The 19,069-nt window shown below is 30.4% G+C and overlaps 1 protein-coding gene across 21 annotated transcripts in view; it reads left to right on the top strand.

The window, feature by feature from the left end:
* Positions 1 to 19,069, top strand: part of LOC139513304 (partitioning defective 3 homolog) — a 51,812-nt gene that overhangs the window by 26,327 nt on the left and 6,416 nt on the right. For 5 of the 21 annotated variants that reach the window (XR_011662424.1, XM_071301671.1, XM_071301672.1 and 2 more), the window contains 12 exons: positions 2,530 to 2,760; positions 3,663 to 4,217; positions 4,933 to 5,075; positions 5,429 to 5,571; positions 6,401 to 6,439; positions 8,713 to 8,841; positions 10,609 to 10,848; positions 11,541 to 11,621; positions 13,363 to 13,501; positions 13,912 to 14,043; positions 15,045 to 15,303; positions 16,537 to 16,613. Coding sequence is in view for 20 of the 21 variants with exons in the window: in XM_071301671.1 (XP_071157772.1) it covers positions 2,530 to 2,760; positions 3,663 to 4,217; positions 4,933 to 5,075; positions 5,429 to 5,571; positions 6,401 to 6,439; positions 8,713 to 8,841; positions 10,609 to 10,848; positions 11,541 to 11,621; positions 13,363 to 13,501; positions 13,912 to 14,043; positions 15,045 to 15,303; positions 16,537 to 16,613 (2,168 nt within the window). In the remaining variant the exon portion in view is untranslated. Of the gene's footprint in view, positions 1 to 2,529; positions 2,761 to 3,662; positions 4,218 to 4,932; positions 5,076 to 5,428; positions 5,572 to 6,400; positions 6,440 to 8,712; positions 8,842 to 10,608; positions 10,849 to 11,540; positions 11,622 to 13,362; positions 13,502 to 13,911; positions 14,044 to 15,044; positions 15,304 to 16,536; positions 16,614 to 17,260; positions 17,279 to 17,828; positions 17,856 to 19,069 lie in introns of all 21 variants that reach the window. The other 16 variants (XM_071301685.1, XM_071301686.1, XM_071301679.1 and 13 more) reach the window with 13 other exon arrangements.

Genomic DNA, 19,069 nt, shown 5'->3' with positions numbered 1-19,069 from the left:
AGAGCCTTGGCTCACACCAAACGGCAAGCTATAAAGGGCCCTAAAAAAATGACAATTGTAAAACCATTCAAACGTGAAAACCAACGGTCTAATCTATATAAAAAACAAGAAACAAGAAACATTTATAAACCACACAACAAATGACAACCATTAAATGTATAAAAGTTCTGTTAAGTTGGAAACCACAAACAGATTTAGATTTATTACTAAATTATTTGCCAGAATTGAATTTTACTTTAAATGCAGGTTCATTCCATTAATAAAGTATCTTCTTGCTCAAATATTTGTAATTACTATAATATTTATTCACAATCTATTGAAAAAGTTAGAAAAGAATGCTTCATTTATTTCCTTTATCATATGCTTTTAAAAGTTTTTAGAATATAGCTTTTTTCAAGTCAATTATTTCCACCAAAAGTTCTATTGCTTTTAGCTTTTAGTGCAACATATTTTTCAATATCTTAATGTTTTGTCTTATATCAAATTCTTATCTTATTGGTTTCAAAGTTTTTCAGATGACAAAATTGTTTGGAGTCCAGAAAGCACTATTGTTTAATTTTGTAGTCCTGGATGCTAATTTAACTTTAGTTTTAACCATTATATATTCTGTTCTAGTGACATGCTCTGTGTGTACTGTAGTCCTTGTAATTTAGCTAACCGTTTGTTTAACTGAGCTAAGTTTAGGGAAGAGCAAATCTATGACGTTCAAACTACTTCAATTCCAAATCCTTTGAAGAAGATTTAATTTTTTAATTTTTTTTTCATATCAGGTCTTTCTTTTATAGAAATCTAACTGTATAAGGGCATCATTTCTCACTATCCTCTATAGACTAGGAATTTCAGGAAAACTAAATTATTTCAATTTATACTTTTTTGTTTAATTTGAATGTATTTGTTTTGCATTTGAAGATTTTGAAATCTGTTTTGAAAATGGTAAATTTAATTAATGATCTTTAATATATCTAGTAATATTTAAATCATACATTTTCTCTTTCCACTGTCAAGCAAATTATTAAAAAAAATATGAAAGCAACATATCAAATTTAAACCTTTTGAAATTATAGGAATTTAAAAAGCATGCATGAACTTTGTAGTAACTGTATATCTTATTTTTTTTATTCTTTCCATCTAAGCTCAGTTAATACATTGATAATTATTGGAGCTGGTTTATATATTCTGTTAATATGTAAGCTGTATCTTTTGTTTGTTTTGATGATATGTTTCTTCTCTTTCTTTACATTTTTGTGTAATTGTTGCAACTAAAGTCATATAATGTTAGGCATAGATGTTCTTATCCCATTGCAGTTATCTTGACTTAATGGTTTAAGTTTTATTATTTTAGCCCATATTTTGAATACCAATATGATATTTTCTGAAATTTCCTTTTCGACTTATGTCAGTTGTCCTTCACCTATGATTGACTTACTAAAAATCAACCTAAACTCAGAAACCCATAAAATCAACAACAAAAATAGTACCTCACTACTGATAATGAATCTACAGTAGCTTCAAATTTTAGTGTCTTTGATGAAAGTGAATCTGTTTAATAATAAGCCGTCTTTTAGGAAAATGAATGATGACATTGATTTAGACTTTTATATTTCTGACTGACTTCTGTGCTTTATCTACTGAAAGTTTTATATGCATGGATTGGTAAAACTAATACATAACTGGGTGTTAACAATATCTTATCTATATTATTAACTTAATAAAGTCTTTAAAAGCCTGTAATAGGAGCATGTTTGTTATAGCGTATATGAATGTATACATTGTCTTGCAATTCAGGAATCAAACATTATGCTTAAGATAAATAGCAGTAAACAGTGTAATCATTTCTGTGATATGATTGCTTGAAATCATAAGATGTGCAGAAATTAGAACTGATTCAGTTATTTGTAAGAATAATTATGGAGTCATAACATTTTCATATATTTAATATTTTGCTCCTTGGACTTTTGAATCTTCTTCTTCTTTTGAGTATTTAGTTGAGAAAAAATTTGTTACTGTGGATTCATTTATTTTCTTGGGTAATGGAAAACTATTTGATGGATATTTAATTTTCTTGAGTAATGGAAAACTATTTCATGGATATTTAATTTTCTTGAGTAATGGAAAACTATTTCATGGATATTTAATTTTCTTGAGTAATGGAAAACTATTTCATGGATATTTAATTTTCTTTGGTAATGGAAAACTATTTCATGGATATTTAGTTTTCGTGGTTATGATAAAGTCTACATACATTCCTTTAGAAAATTTGTTATTCGTTGAACATATAAATTCATAGTTCTCTTGTACTCTCGAAACCAATAATTAAATGATGAATATTAATGAATCCATAGTAAATAGCTCAAAATTTCCATAAGTAGCTGCTGTTCTACAGATGAGACAAAATTAACAATGAAGATCTGTTGTGCATTCTGTGTGGTTTGTGGCATGCCTGTAGATATAACTCAGCTAACTGTTGTAACATGTTTAGTTTATTTTTATTTGGTGCACTTGTCCTGGACTCCTCTGATTTTGTTACAGAACATAGAAAAACAAAATGTCTTGCAGCCTACAGAAAAATCTGGAGATGATGGCTCACTGGCTTTATTGAAAAATAAAGAAATATTATCACTGGACATTCCATTGAATGACACAGGATCAGCCGGTCTGGGTGTTAGTGTGAAGGGGAAAACAATAACTATCCCAGAACAGGGGACCAGAGATTTAGGAATATTTATAAAGGCAGTTATAAGTGGAGGAGCAGCATCAAGGGTAAGAATAAACCAGGATGTTATTCTAAGAAATCAGGAGTGGATTTCACAAAAAAACTTACGACTAAGATTAGTCTTAAGTATACTGATTTGTTCAAGACTAACGACCAATCTTAGTGGTAAGTTTTTTTGTGAAATGGACTCCAGATCTGTGATACATGGGGCAATAGTTAATAAAGTTTCCTATGGCCTATATCAACCTGGTCAGTTGCTCTGTCATTATAGTATCATGGCTTTTAGACTTTAGTAGACATTATCATTTAAGTCACAATGTCCGAGGAGAAGTTATTTGCAACGGAAGAATGTGTGAGGAGATGTTATCTAGCTAATTTGTGTTTTGAAGGATATAGATATCACTTGATATTATTTTTCCCACTAGATTGTGTCAGCAGTAAGATTTATATATATCTATCTGCCAGGTCATGGTTACAAACGTTATATCTTTTAAGGCTTATGCTGCAGCTTTTTATCACTTAGGCTAAGAACTCACACTACCTTATGCAATGATTTTTCAGTGCACACTCTTAGTTACAATGTAGAAAGTCTTATAACAGTTTATCCTGATGACGGTGCCCTAGGCATTAAAACATGTAATTTGATAAATTTTCTCCAGCAGTCCCTAAAATGTTGTTGTTATAAGACTTTCTATATTTTATGTGCTTTATCATAACGACCCTGCATACCCAAGGTTGCCACTTTGGGGACTTGATCACACTACCGATTCAACAGGCAATGATTCTCTTTGATTTGTAATTTTAAATTCTTATTTACAGAGGAATATGGGCATAAGATTTGAGTGAGATTATGTTTATGAATTTACAGTTTAATTAAAACATTTGTGTAGAGCTTCATTAGTATGATAATATTCAGAATACCATTATAACATGATTACATTTATTTCAGGATGGTAGATTAGCAATAAATGACCAATTATTAGAAGTGAATGACGAAAGTCTCAGAAATCTTTCAAATTCTGAATCTATGGAAACATTAAGAAAAGCTATGCAAAAAGAAGGTGTTATCCAAGGACACATACATTTAACTATAGCTCGTAAAATAGGTGCACCTTCTCCATCTCCATTCCAGGAGAGTTCTACAGACTATTTCCTTTATAATGGTTTAAACAAATCCAGTGATTATTCAGAATCAAATGACTCAAAAGAGATAGTTTCTGTACCACCCGATGTAACTCAAAATATACATCCTGTAGAACTCAAGGATTATGGGGTAGATAAATCTCGGAACTTTTTAATCGAGAGGTTAATGGGAGCAAGTAATGGACTTCGGAATGAATCTTATACACGTGCTACTCATGATAGTTTTAATGACAGTGGTAATGTTTCGTCACCTGAAGTGTCACCTATAAAACCTTTGAAAAGTGCTCCAACTGTTCATGAACTGTTAGAGAGAAATACAAGGAATTCTATTTTGATTGAGGAGGATTCTCAGGAACCCCAGGTTTGTTTTAATTAAGAAGTTAATTTTTATAACAGAATCTTTGATTGGTTGATATATATACTGGTACTTCTTTGTATATCTCATATCATTCATTTCTAATATGTGTTTTTATGTTTCTTTAGTTAATAAACAATTAATATTTTATGAAATAAGGAATGTATTAATGAAAAGAAGACTACAAAATTTAAAGTTAATAATATTTTCTCTTGAATTCATCTTGTAAGTTGTTATTACAGGAATCTGTCAGTAAAACAAAACAACATTTACAATTATTAAGATATTATTGAGAAACAATAACAGGTCAATGCTTATGACAGTAAATACCAAGTAATGTGAAATAAGAAGACATTGATATGATTTACAATAAGACAACTATCCACCAGTGACACAATGATTTTAGCAGTTATAGGTCTCTAACAATGTTTTAAGGTACAATATAAAATGTCAGGGCATAACAAAATGTAAAACAATTTAAATAAGGAAACCAACAGACTGTTTTATGTACAAAACCACAATGAAAAACTAATATGATGTACAAACAACAACATTGATATTACAGGCACAATGGTTTAAGATGACAAACAGAAATAAATCAATGTCCCTATTATCTATGATTATTGATTGTCATGGAATGTGGTCATCTCTTATAAATTGTTCCCTGTTGAAACTTAACATTATTGATGCATTTTTTATATTCTTTTTCTTTTTTTTATAGACAAGAATGCGACCTCATTCTACACTTGGAATTCTTCGTCACAATTCTACAAACAGTTCCAGTTCAGAGGAGGGGAACCAGCAGCCACCTTGGCTTCAAAGTCAGGACTGGGATAGGCATCCTAGCACTACTAGTGAAGAATTGTAATTTAAACATTTGTAGCAATTGTTGCTTATATCATATTTTGTTCCTGAGAAATTTTTATTTGAGATAACTTTCTTATTCCTATATTTTAGCTTAAATTTTGCTTACTGATTGACCAAATTATAAAAAAAAAATAATGATGAAAGATCTCATTTCTGTTGTTGATGCATGCACTGCATGTAAAAAAAATCATTCTTATTTTGAAAACAACTTACAAACATATGTCCTCTTCAGAAATACTCACTTCTGATCCTAAAAGATACGACTATTGAATCACTGTGGTGAACTATAAAAATGTAATAACAAAATAAAAAAATTTTAGTTATAAATATAGCATATTATTGTATTGTAGAGTAAGTCCTATGGGTGATGCAGCAACGTTCAGTCGTGAAGGATTTGGAAGACAGAGTATGTCAGAGAAACGAAAGGGCCACATTGATCCTAATCAGAGTGAGGTCTATCAGAAAATCAAAACTATTAGGGATAGTAATAGAGGTAATTATTTGTGGCATATCTATATAAATGCAATGATCCATTTTTGTTTGATGGGTGCTTCTAAAGATTTAATGATTTAACCATTAGAATACCTACAATTATTAAGTAATGATAGCATGTCCTTTTGATATTTTGAAGTGTGGATAATATTGTTCAAATTAATTCATTAAAATGGACATAATAACATTTTGGAGATGAGGTTTGTTTGCAAATGAGAAAACCATGCAAACAAGTTAAAATGAAGTGGGATGTAAGCAATTATAGGCAACTGTAGAGCCTTCAACAAAGAGAAAAACCCTGTTTGTTTTATTATTATTTGGTTGTTGACTTATTGTCTATTGATGTTTATTTTTAGAGTCCTCTGTGTGCTTCCTGTTTAAGGAATTTCCATTTCTTGAAACTCAAATACAACTATTGGGAATAAGAAAAACAAAATTCTGTAAGCCTCAATGTTGAACATATCAAATTAATTTGTTCTTGCTATGAAACAGGAGAAAAGTATGTCACCACTCACTCCTATTTCTACAGCTTTTAAAAAATCAATTTTATATTTTACATCAACTAATTTATATTTATTGTATTGTTTTTTTATTTGGTCATTTATTTTTTTATTTAAATTCTTTTTCTTCTGATAAGTTGAAAGCTATTATAAATACAGTATACAATCATTTTTTTACCACCACATAGCAATAGCTATGAGGAGTTAGTTGAAAGCTGTCATAATAACAGAATAAAACTATTTTTGACCACCACATGTCATACCTACATGTAAGATAGGTATGAGGATATATTCTAGTACATTTATAAAAATGTTAAGTGCTAATTTCAGGTGTTGCTACAAGGAAAACCCTTTCTTTTCACATACCAGGTACACAATCACATGATTAGTCAGTAGACTGTCATGTGATAACAATTCTTTGTTGCTTCTTTTGCATTACATAACTTTTGTAACCTAGAATTTTTGTTGTTGAAAATGCTGATTCATAGTTTTTTTTTGTTTCTAAAAGACATAGATTGTAACTGATTTTGTTTATGCTATTTACCAAATTTTTACGTTCTATAGTGAGAAATATAATATTGTTTAGGATGTTTTACATACTGAAAGTGATAATGTACATACATGTACAGTATTTCTGTCAATGGAAATAATTTAGTGACATATATATTTACATACAGTGATGGTAAAACAATTTAAAGCATTTTTATGCATTTCTAATCCTCGTTAAATTAAGTAAAAGCAAGTCCTCAAAGTTGTATCTAAAATGATATCAAACAATTGTAAATAGTTCTGTGGAATATTTGATTTATTATTGAAATTCAATCAAGTTAGTATCTACAAGCCTTATTAAAATTGGAAGGAATTTAAGATGTGCTTTTATTAGTCATTATCATTTATCTGCAAAATTGTGGTAGTTATTTTATGAGCAGCATTTTCATAGTTCTTTGTTAATTTCTGTAATTCTATTATGTTCTTATTTGAAACCCTTGTTTCTAGAATATTAATATAAAAAATAGGTTTCACTATTTGTAGGGTAGTGATTGGTTATCGATTTTTAGCAGTTTTCAATAAACAACATTATAATTTGTTTTAAGATTCAAGAATTTAAAGTTTATATCACCAGTAAAACTAAAGCATATAATGTATTCCTCGACCTATTTTAAGGAAGAATGATTGGTTTGCTGAAAATCAACCTTTTCCAAACTGTGATAAGCTTTATTCCTAAAAAAAAAATATATTGATTTCATCAGAAAATATTTTATTATTATTTTTTTGTCTATCTTAGAAAAATGCATATGCTCCAAATTTATTTGCACCTTCCCAGATCAATTGTGTAGTGACCATTTGTCTTTTTATTATATCTATAAGGTCAATTGTCCTTTCAAATGTGTTGCAATAGTATCATTAAACATTGTATCAGAAAGAGGGTGGTTATTAAGGGGTGTCATCCTGAATATCCAGGAAATAGGGAACATTGAATCCTTAATTCCTGAAAATATAAAGCATTCTTTCCTGAACCCGATAAAATTAATTATTAATCACCGAGTTCAAATAAGGGTAAATCTTGAATCCTGAAATCCTTGAAAGATTAAGGCCTATGACCAACATCTAGAAAAAAATTATTATGCACCATCAGAAAACTAATAAAACCTGTAGGAACTCGAAATATGGTGCAAAATAACCTCTACTTCTGAACTCTGCTATTCTTAAGAAATGGGTCTCCATCTTTGAACTACTTATTAAAACCTTCTAAAGTCAGGTTTGTTTTTAATTTTTAATGCTGATAACATGTACTTAATCAAGAAGTTACAGATAACTGACATAATGCACAATATATTATTATTTAGATCTAATTTACAGACAATTTACGTCACAATATTTAGCAAAGATATATTAATTTTAATACTTTTATTTTGAGTTGTAGCCATGTAGAAATTCATTGTTGTATTTATTTATTTTTCATAAATCTTAATTTACAATTATTGATGCTATAACTTTGCTAAAATTTATCTAATAAGAATAACATATTCTGGTTTACAATATATATTATTACAATGTGCTTAATTTAAAAGTTAATTTATACCCATTCATTACAACTGCAGCAGATTATTCATTAATTTTTTTCAAGATTTAAAATTCTTTTTAACACATATTTCCTTATATATGACACATTTTATGAAAGAATTCTTGAAAAGCTCTTTTTAACCATTTTAACAATGCAGGTGTCCGCTTTATTTCGGTCTATACTTAATATACAATTACTAAAGTGGTCTTTTTCCACAACTTTCAGCAATCTCGATTCTATTCTCATTTTAATTTTGATCTTAATTGATATCAATTTAATAAAACATTTCGTGGCAAAGTATCTAACTTCAGGAAGTTCAGGTTTTTAGACAATAACTTATAGAACTCAGTTAAATGTTTGCACCAAATATGTTAACTTATATTGACCTTATTAAGACCTTCCATTTCAAATGATTTAGTTTCATCTGCCTTTTGAGGCATGTTGAGACTTGAAAAAAAGTGAAAAAAGGTAGATAAAAAAATTAAGAATGAATTTGAATTGCATATTGAATTTCATTAATGTGGTGTTAAGAAAAATCAATGCTTTAAAGTGTATATTGACCAATTGTATTTTACAGCTCAAAGTGGACAGAAGAGAGTGTCATCAAACTTTGTTAGAGTAGGCTCTATGGAATCATTAATGAGTAATGGAAACAGATCCAGGTTACCTCCCCTTCCATTGAAGAATGTTCACTATCCAGCCAATGGTAAATGCCTATATGTATTTAGTTAAACCACTGAATATAGTAGCTTGAATGATTAAACAGTATTATTACATACCATCTAGGAATATGGTCATGCAGTTAGGGAATTATTTGACTGGAAATTTAAATAAGTATGATGATGTCTTGTGTTCAGATCTTGAACCAAGGCCGCTATGTTTATATGATGAAGTTGAGCATTGTGTTTCATTGAAGATTCTTTATTTTAGATCCAAACATAAACATATAATTACATGTAATTTAGTACTTTACAGTAGTTCTTTTTGGTCTTAAATTATATATCTTTTGTCAAGAATAATTATTTTATTTTCCAGGGTTACAGTAGTTTTCAACTTTCATATAGTTTATCCTTTTCCCTATTGTTATTGTTAATATTTTAAAATAAGTGTTTTCAATCTAAGAAAAAAAATTGTGCCCCATTACATTTTTAGCTCACCTGGCCCGAAGGGCCAAGTGAGCTTTTCCCATCACTTGGCGTCCGGCGTCCGTCGTCCGTCGTCTGTCGTCCGTCGTCGTTAACTTTTACAAAAATCTTCTCCTCTGAAACTACTGGGCCAAATTAAACCAAACTTGGCCACAATCATCATTGGGGTATCTAGTTTAAAAAATGTGTGGCGTGACCCGGCCAACCAACCAAGATGGCCGCCATGGCTAAAAATAGAACATAGGGGTAAAATGCAGTTTTTGGCTTATAACTCAAAAACCAAAGCATTTAGAGCAAATCTGACGTGCGGTAAAAGTGTTTATCAGGTCAAGATCTACCTGTCCTGAAATTTTCAGATGAATCAGACAACCTGTTGTTGGGTTGCTGCCCCTGAATTGGTAATTTTAAGGAAATTTTGCTGTTTTTGGTTATTATCTTGAATATTATTATAGATAAAGATAAACGGTAAACAGCAATAATGTTCAGCAAAGTAAGATTTACAAATAAGTCAGCATGACCAAAATGGTCAGTTGACCCCTGAAGGAGTTATTGCCCTTTATAGTCAATTTTTAACCATTTTTTCGTAAATCTTAGTAATCTTTTACAAAAATCTTCTTCTCTGAAACTACTGGGCCAAATTAAACTAAGCTTTGCCACAATCATCATTGGGGTAATTTGTTTAAAAAATGTGTGGCGTGACTTGGCCAATCAACCAAAATGGCTGCCATGGCTAATAATAGAACATAGGGGTAAAATGCAGTTTTTGGCTTATAACTCAAAAACCAAAGCATTAAGAGAAAATCTAACAGGGTTTAATTGTTTATCAGGTCAAAATCTATCTGCCCTGATGTTTTCACATGGATCGGACAACCCGTTGTTAGGTTACTGTCCTGAATTGGTAATTTTAAGGAAATTTTGCCGTTTTTTGTTATTATCTTGAATATTATTATAGATAGAGATAAACTGTATACAGCAATAATGTTCAGCAAAATAAGATCTACAAATAAGTTTACATGACCAAAATAGTCAATTGACCCCTTAAGGAGTTATTGCCCTTTATAGTTAATTTTTAACATTTTTCATAAATTTTTGTAAATTTGTAGAAAATATTTTCCACTGTAATTACTGGGCCAAGTTCATTATAGACAGAGATATTTGTAGCAACAAGAATGTTCAGTAAAGTAAGATCTACAAACACATCACTATCACCAAAACACAATTATGTCATGAATTTATCCGTGTCCATTATTTAATATGCACAAGACCAAGGTGAGCGACACAGGCTCTTTAGAGCCTCTAGTTAAATGTTATTCTGTTTTTAACATCAGGTAAAGGATCACAGCAGCCTGTGGTTTCAAATCTCAAGAGATTTGGATCGCTGGAGAACCTTGCAACTACAGGAACAAGTTCTGATAATGAAGACAAAAGGGAAAGTCCAGAAATAATAGAAAGTTCTCCTAGTCCTGAGCTACCACACATGGCACGGGGAAGAAAATGTAATGATAGTTTTCGAGCAGCGGTGGATAGATCATATGACCCTCCTACCCCACATAATACTATGGATACATGTAGGTTTAATACTAGTGTAGTTGTATTGTTGCATGATTAGGAAACCTTAAACAAGACAAATAAGGTTCTGAAAAGGATTTTTTTATCAAAAAATTATATAGAAATTCATCTAAGCAAGAGAAAATTAAAAGAGAATTATCTTTTTTAAAGATACTTCTTTTTGAAACAAACATATTTCGTAGAAAGATTTAATTAATTTCCAGGAATATACAACTATATAATTCAATTAAATTGTATAAAAGCTGTAAATGTTATGTTTGTTGTCAGATAAGCTATCAAATATGACAAGCTCCTGTCTTTTAATCCAAATCTGATAATGATTTTGCTAAGTAGTATTTTACCTTTAAATCATTGTCCCTGCAGATACTATAAAGATATATTATCCTCAGTAGGAACATGTATATTTAGGTCTTAGGAATATTTAAAATACTGTTGAAAATATCATTACTGACTAATATATTTTTTAAATTTTATGAAATAAGTTTGTTACATATGGCAAACATTTAGTCTTTTATATGATAACTATATTTCTCTGGTATTTTGGGGTTTAAATGGCTCTTGGATTCCTTTTCTTGAAATTTATATTCTATCTGAAAATAATGCTTTTTACTAGTTCATTCTTTTGGTACAGTTTAACACATTGGTTGTGGAGCTAATGATATATTTTGGACTGGTTTATTTTGCTATTTAGGTAATCGTAACAATGACTCTGAACCAGAGGAGGAAGATGATCCATTAAATTCAAGCGGTGGTTTTGCCGTACAAGGCGAGGGTACTAAAAGAATTATTTAAGTGCATGAATAGCTCATGTTTTTCTAACAGCACGATTGTTAAGTTTTAATGCAGACTGTGTCTATATATAGAAACTAATCTGATTTAATATCAGGTCCAATAATTTGTATATATAGAGAGTGAATATATATATAGAGTTGAATTTAATATATCCAAAATATAATCAAGTGCAAAAATAATAAAGCATTTTCTATGTATATTTAATTTTTATTTTAATGTGACATTTTAAAAAGTTATTGAGAAATGAAGTTTAAATCTGACCATTGATTGATATTTATTGGGTTTTAAGGATATTCATTTTCAAAAGAGATCAACCCTAAAATTTTCTAGACTAGCCATTATATAGACACAATCTTGTTGAAGCATGGTAGCTGGATATTGGTGGTAGCAGTTGTCTTCCCTTGGAATTATGTTTTATGTTGTTTATATATTTTGTTTATGTAATAACTATAGTTTTTTTCCAGATTATTTGTTTTTTTCCTTGTTTGTTTAATTATTTATCATTATATGACATGTTAAAATGATCCATTTGGTTTATAGTCTAATTCAGTTGTAAAAGGAATGTATAATCATAATAATTATGGGAAATTTTTTAGTTCCCCTGTCCCATGGTGCCAGTGTGAGTTTTTCTAATCACTTGGTCTGTCATCATCTTTTAACCTTTAAAAAAGTCTGTCCCTCTGAAACTATTGGGCTTTCCAGAACCAACCCTGGCCACAATCATCCTTGGTGTATATGTAATGTTTTAGATATATGAATATATATGGTGATCCTGTCCACCAAACAGGGCCAAATATAGAACTTAGGAATAAAATCTATGGTCTTTTTATCTTGAAAACTTTTATAAATAGAGTGTGTCTGTATTGACCTTTTACCCACTTTGACCACAATTGTCAACTGCTTACAAAAGTTATAGCCCTTGAATTTTCAAATTTTCACCAGTTATATAGTGTCTTTGCAGTAACTTTTAAAGATAGAGAGAAATAAATAGACCCAGCAAGCAGTTCATTCTTCCACTGTGAATATGGTGTTTTTACTAAATCATAAACATGTTTAAAATGAAATGCCATAGAAATCTTTCTAAGTAAACTTCCTTTGATTAGTAAACTTCAAGTAAGATGTCAACTAGATCACAAATTAATATCACGATGGTTGTGTATAGAGGTATTTCACATATCACTGGTTATATTTAGTTTTTTCAATGCACACTGGTGCACACATAAGGGAACTTATACTAAATGTTAATCCATCAATTTAGTGTAGCTGTTAAAATAATTAGTAGATGAAAATAATGATACATGTTTTTGGGGAAAAAAAATCAATCAACTAATATTTATAAAAAAGATTGATTAAATGATTTAATTGGCTTATTTAAACTAGTTTTGACAGAAATATTGATAAGATGCAAAGTAACTAACACATGCCATAGGCCTTTTGAACTTCAAGTGTTAAATTCAAATGGGAAAAAAAACAAGACACCATTATCTAGCAATGAATATAGACCGAATTAAGATTTCATAGTTACATATTTTAGATAAGAGACTAAATGGTTTAGTATTGAATCACAATGATAGTTATATTCATGGTAATAAGAGAGACTTCAGCAGGTAATTGTTTGCTAAAGCGTAGCATGATCATATATTTAGATTATAAATGTGTAAACAATGTCTTGTATAGTCTACTGTGATGTCACATGTTCAGTGTAGATGATTATATTTCAGTGGAAGAAGAAAGCAGTGAGAGTAACTTACCTAACTCAGCCAGGTCATCTGTCAGCAGTGATCATACAGATGATAATAAAAAGACCAAGAAGAAAAATCCTAAAGATAAAAAAGGAGGCATTCTTAAGGGTATTTTCAGGTAAGTTATTTGTTTATTGTCAGTAATGACCTATAGGAGTTTTTGAAGTAAATTCTAAAACTATAGGCGGATTCGTGAAATATAAAACTGTGTTAACTATACTGAATGTCAGACACACAACTGACAACTCTTTCTGTCATTGACAACGCCACTGACACTTCATTGTACATATAAGTTTGGCAACAAAATATTTAGTAAAGAATATATGTACAAAATATTATTTACAATATTAAAGTTTACTCAGTGGAATGACAGCTAGAATGTAATTCTACATCTCCAACCCACCTTAAATATGACAACAATTCAGCCCCTAATTGAACAGTTCAACAATGCAAATGTATTTATCACAATCTTTTTATATTGAGCAGTATTTTCTTCCACGTTGCAAATTAGAGTCATCTTTGTTATAGGATTGGTAAGCATAAGAAAACAGAGGAACCTGCTCAAACGTTGGAGGATGATAAGGACAGTTTGAAGGAGGCTGAGCTACAGTTCAAGGTCAGAGAGGAGAATATTAGGGCACATCAAAAGGAACAAGAAAGGTACTTAATAAAACATTGGATACTATTGTTTTCCCTTTTACTGAGAAAGTTTGTATGATGCAAGTTGTTCAATGGAGTAGGACACAAGCCAATAGTATATGATCTTATAATCCATAAATAACACTTGTTAAAATTAATTTATATTGTAATACACAAGTACACAGTACTAGAGACATGACAAGCCAACAAGTTGTAATAAGAGAAAAGTCCATGCGAGGTATCTTTCAATTTAACCATAACATTAAGTGACATTTCGCCAACCAATATTGTCTGCCATTTTCATTTAATAAAGATAATTAGCAATAAGATACTCCCTGAGTGCATCTACTCTAGATGAAATTAATTATGTTAGAAAAGTCCTTTGTGATGTTTATAGATTATCGTTTGTCATCTCAACGAGATTGATTTTCTCACTTGAGCGGGTACGGCCAAAGTGAGAAAAGCAATCCAGTTGAGATGACCAATGATAATTCATTTATTGCTATTTTACCTATGAAGATGTTGTTAATTTCATAGGCAACAGGCATATGCACCCTTAGTTTCATGCCATAATTTTTAATATAACTAAACAGTGCTGAGAAAGGAAATTATTTGTCAGTAAGATCAAAGGAAATTTCGTAAAATAGCAATAAACTTTTTTATTGGTTGTACCATGCTTTACATTGACAACATGTATGTCAAAAAAACATTACTTAGGAACTTTTTGCAATTTCTTGAAATAGTTTCCCCATTTGAAAGCAGTTATGGTTGCCTGTGATTTGAGTTTGTTCCTCTGTTACTGACACCTTTAATCTTAGTTTTGCAATGGTTTAATCTTATGTGAAATATGTATTGAGAAATTCTGTATCATTAGATTAATCAATACATGTAATGGCATTGGTTGTAATAATCACTGTTGCTTTATTTTTGTATCTGACCTTTCAAAAGTTATATTACTTATCGCCACATATTATATAATGTGACAATGACTGGAGTACTTACGTTTTTTCCATGTTTCTCAGGGCACAAGAGCAATTTCGTCGTCTTCAAGAATCTGATCGGCCTTCTGAGCAGTATCATTTACTACAGCATTATCATGGATCAAATAGAAGCTTTGACAGCGACCAATCTCCTCCAAGCAATATGTCTCGTGCTGACTGGATACAGTATCTAAGAATGGAGCATCAGCGTAAACATCGTGAGAGACAAGGACATTACCCTCATGAGGATAGGGAGGAGTTTCATGAGAAGGAAATACAGCAATCATTAGAAAAACCTCAGGTAGTCATATAATTATTCTTTGACTGCATTATATTGTTCAGTTTTATCCTCAACATTAAACAATTAACAGCTGTTTGTTATTCCTGTTTCAAAAGGAGGACACATACCACCAATTGTAAAAAGTTTTTTTCTCTCAGTCTATTTGATAATATGATATGAATTTTAACAGTATTAGATACAACTGTCGGCAAAACTGAAACACCAAACGATGAGTCGGTGTTTGGTAGGATGCGATGAATGTCATGGTTTGAATTGTTTTTATTCTGTTCCTACTGCTGAATCTGACATTACTGATGAATAGATGTTTGTTGTCATTTACTTAATGATCATCATCCGTTTTGGTCAATTAGACTTTTTACCTTGCATTATGCATGGTCAACAAATCTTAGATTTTGCTTAAGATATCTTGTTGGTTAAAATAGTATGAATTTAAGCATTGTCCTTTTTCATATAAAGAATATAATTTGATTTTCACCAACATCTTAACCCTTTGAACGCTATACACAGCATATGCCGCAATGACGTACGCTGTCGAGGACTCTTTAAACATTCGGTTTTCGTTTGGGTTTTCTCTATTCAGATATTTTGGTAGACTTTTATTATGTTATTAAGAAAGCCTTCTAGAATTGAAAAATACCAAAACAAATTCTGTTGCAATTTTTTTTTAGGTTGGCCACATTTTCATCTATTTTGACTAGACTATTTCACATGTTAAGTATTACAATTGACTGCAAAGCAACACTGGTTTGATATGTTCTTATCATGTTCAGATAATTTCTAATTAATATTCAATACACCTTGTCGCTAATCCAGGCTGACCCGGCCGCTTGAACTTTTGACACTTACAACAATCACTTTTCCAGTGTAGTGTCAGATGTTTTGCTTTATAACGTCAAAATTTTACGGGAACTTGTGTGATATCCAGTAATGGCGGACAATTAGCGATAAGGTCTATAAGTACCAATATTTTACCAATTGGACAATCTTTGTTGCATCTTTATCAAATAGACTAAGTTACCATTATTCTACAGGAAGATGCAGCATATGTAGATATTTAAATCCATTTGATATAAACCAGTATCCATGCTCTAACTTAGATACCATATATTTGATTATGTATGAAAATGAGTCAATTGAAAAATGTTAAGTTTTCTATTCCCTTTTTTCAAGTCTTTCAAATTTAAACAATAAATCTGCTACACTTCATATGAGTTATATATTTTCTATTTACAGTACCATGGGGACAGTGCAATACACAACAATATGTATCATCAGAAACCTAGATCATTAAGTCGACAGCAATTTGACAGGTAACTACTTAAAGGTTAAAATATCTCTGGAAGAATATGTAAATGCTTATGGAGAAGCAAGTCAGCTAATTGTTTTGTAGTAAACTATAGGCTGATGTTTAGGAAAAAACCCTCATTATACGTTCATTTCAGAAAAATTACAATTAAAAATGTACTAAAATGCTTATGTAAACAGAGAGAATATGAAGCTTTAGCTTTGCTTATTTCTAAAGCTTTGGATTTGGTAGAGCCTGATCAGATGTTATCTGATTTTAAATGGAATGAGGAAACTTTTAAAAAGATTGTGATTTTTTTCTGTTACAAAGTTACAACTAAGTATGAGATTAGCCCATTATTGATAAGGTGTAGGACTACAGCCCATTATTGATAAGGTGTAAGACTAAATTTTAAAGTCAGACAGCTTCTATAATTGATGTTTCCTGCATGCTACAGTGAAAAAGAGAAATGGTTTCTCATGTTTATTATTTACATTGTTGATTCTTAATCTTACAAGAGGAAATTAGACTAAACTTGGGGAAAAAAAACATGTATACTCCCAATACTTACAAAGGCTTTCTTAAATACCATATATCAATGATATAGAAACTATCTGAGAGTAAGAAAAGATTTGAATGTGATATAGATATGAATTAAACTAGTTATTACAGTAGGTAACACAATCCAAGGTAAGTGAACAGAACAACATACCAGCTTGTAATGTATAAACTAACTTAAACAAAATGTATCACTTATATAAACAATTAGTGTCAATAGTCGAAAACATATTTTTAAGGCTTTGTCTTTTGCTTTTAGACAAGATGTAATAATTTAATTGTTCCAAACCTTAATTTCCCTGTTTAAATGTCCTACACATTAAAGTAATATCAGCAGTATATTCACATCCTTTATAACTCACTAATTGATTTATAAGATATATTTTAATTGTTTAATACCCCTATAACATAGAAATGAACATTGGTCGAGACTTAATTTAATATTTAACAGAAATCTTGCAAAAAAATAGGCACAGTAATCTTTGTTGTAAAGTACCATGTATTATAACAAATTGAACTTTTCTGAATCATGCTTATATCGATGTACATGTATTTAAAAAAAAAATTTGATCATTTAATTCCAAAAGAAATTATATGTAAAATGCATAGGAGGACCAGTGCAGATTTAAAGCTCTACACTCTCTGCCATATAGTAAAATTATTTGGTTATGTATATATATAGTTACAGCTGACAGATTAACATCCCTTTGTAAGTTACATACTAAGCTTTATTTAGGTGCTTTTAAATGCTTTTCAAGAATCATCAACAATCATAATATCACCATGTTTTCTAGGGCAGAGGTTTTAGGATTTTGGTTTTTTCTATAGCACCACAAACAGAAAGGGTTATGGAGGTTATAGCACATATGTTCAGAAATACATGAACAGATGTTCTTAAACCAAATGTGTATGGAAAAATTGATTCATATTAAAGAGATAGATATTCGTCAGAGTGGTGCACTGTTATACAAGGTCTCAAAACACAAATAGTTTAGTCTTTGTTATTGTATAGAACTAGATTCTAGGTGCTTTCGGAATCATTATTTCAAGGCTCATCCAACTTGTCGCAATTTCAGCATTAGTTCTCTCTTATATATATGGTTGACATGAAGTAAACAACCATCTATCAATCTTTCTCTTCTTAAAGACAGAACATCCACAGTGGAGATACATTCAGATATATTTGTATATAAAGGACACATGTTTGTTGAGTGAAATTGACTGCCCTGAATATGGCCTTCTTCATATAGTTAAGGCTGAGTTGGCCCCATCTTGCTTGTCTTGTCTGTATTTTTGTTTTATTCATCACAACAATTATACCTGTATATAAATGTATGCACAGAAGAAGATATTTCAGTAAATGTCAATGAGACAGCAACCCCCCAAAAGTGTAATTTAGAAGTCAACAATTAAAGATAAATGACTTTTACTTGGGTTTTTTTATGTACTGATAACCAACTTATTTTCGCGGATACTTTATTTTTTGTTTTCCCCTTTCTAGATCATTTCGCAGCTATTTAATTTCACGATGTTATGATTCACTTGCTGAAGTTTGATAAGGAAAGATCCAAGTTTTACATATGGTGATGATTTATATATTCGTGTTATTTTTCAACTCGTGAAATTGCGAAAATATAACGCTTGCGAAAATAAGTTGGTTTATAGTATATAAAAAGAAGATGTGGTATGATTGCCAATGAAACAACTCTCCATTTCTTTTTATTACAAAAGGACAGAGGTAGTTACTTGATGACATTCATTATTGATTAAAAAATAAAAGGTAATTTTCATAAGGATATCATTTTATCATTTCTGCTAACATGTTTTTGAAGCAAAAGTAGAATTTAACAATACACAGTCAAACAGAGTATACAATATATCTGCACAAGTGTGAAATGCACAATTCAAGCTCTCAAAAATAAG

This window comes from Mytilus edulis, chromosome 2 (genome assembly GCF_963676685.1).
Source record: "Mytilus edulis chromosome 2, xbMytEdul2.2, whole genome shotgun sequence".
In the NCBI taxonomy this organism is placed as follows: Eukaryota; Metazoa; Mollusca; class Bivalvia; order Mytilida; family Mytilidae; genus Mytilus; species Mytilus edulis.
The sequence above is the reverse complement of the archived record's forward strand: the minus strand, read 5'-3'. Positions and strand labels throughout refer to the sequence as shown.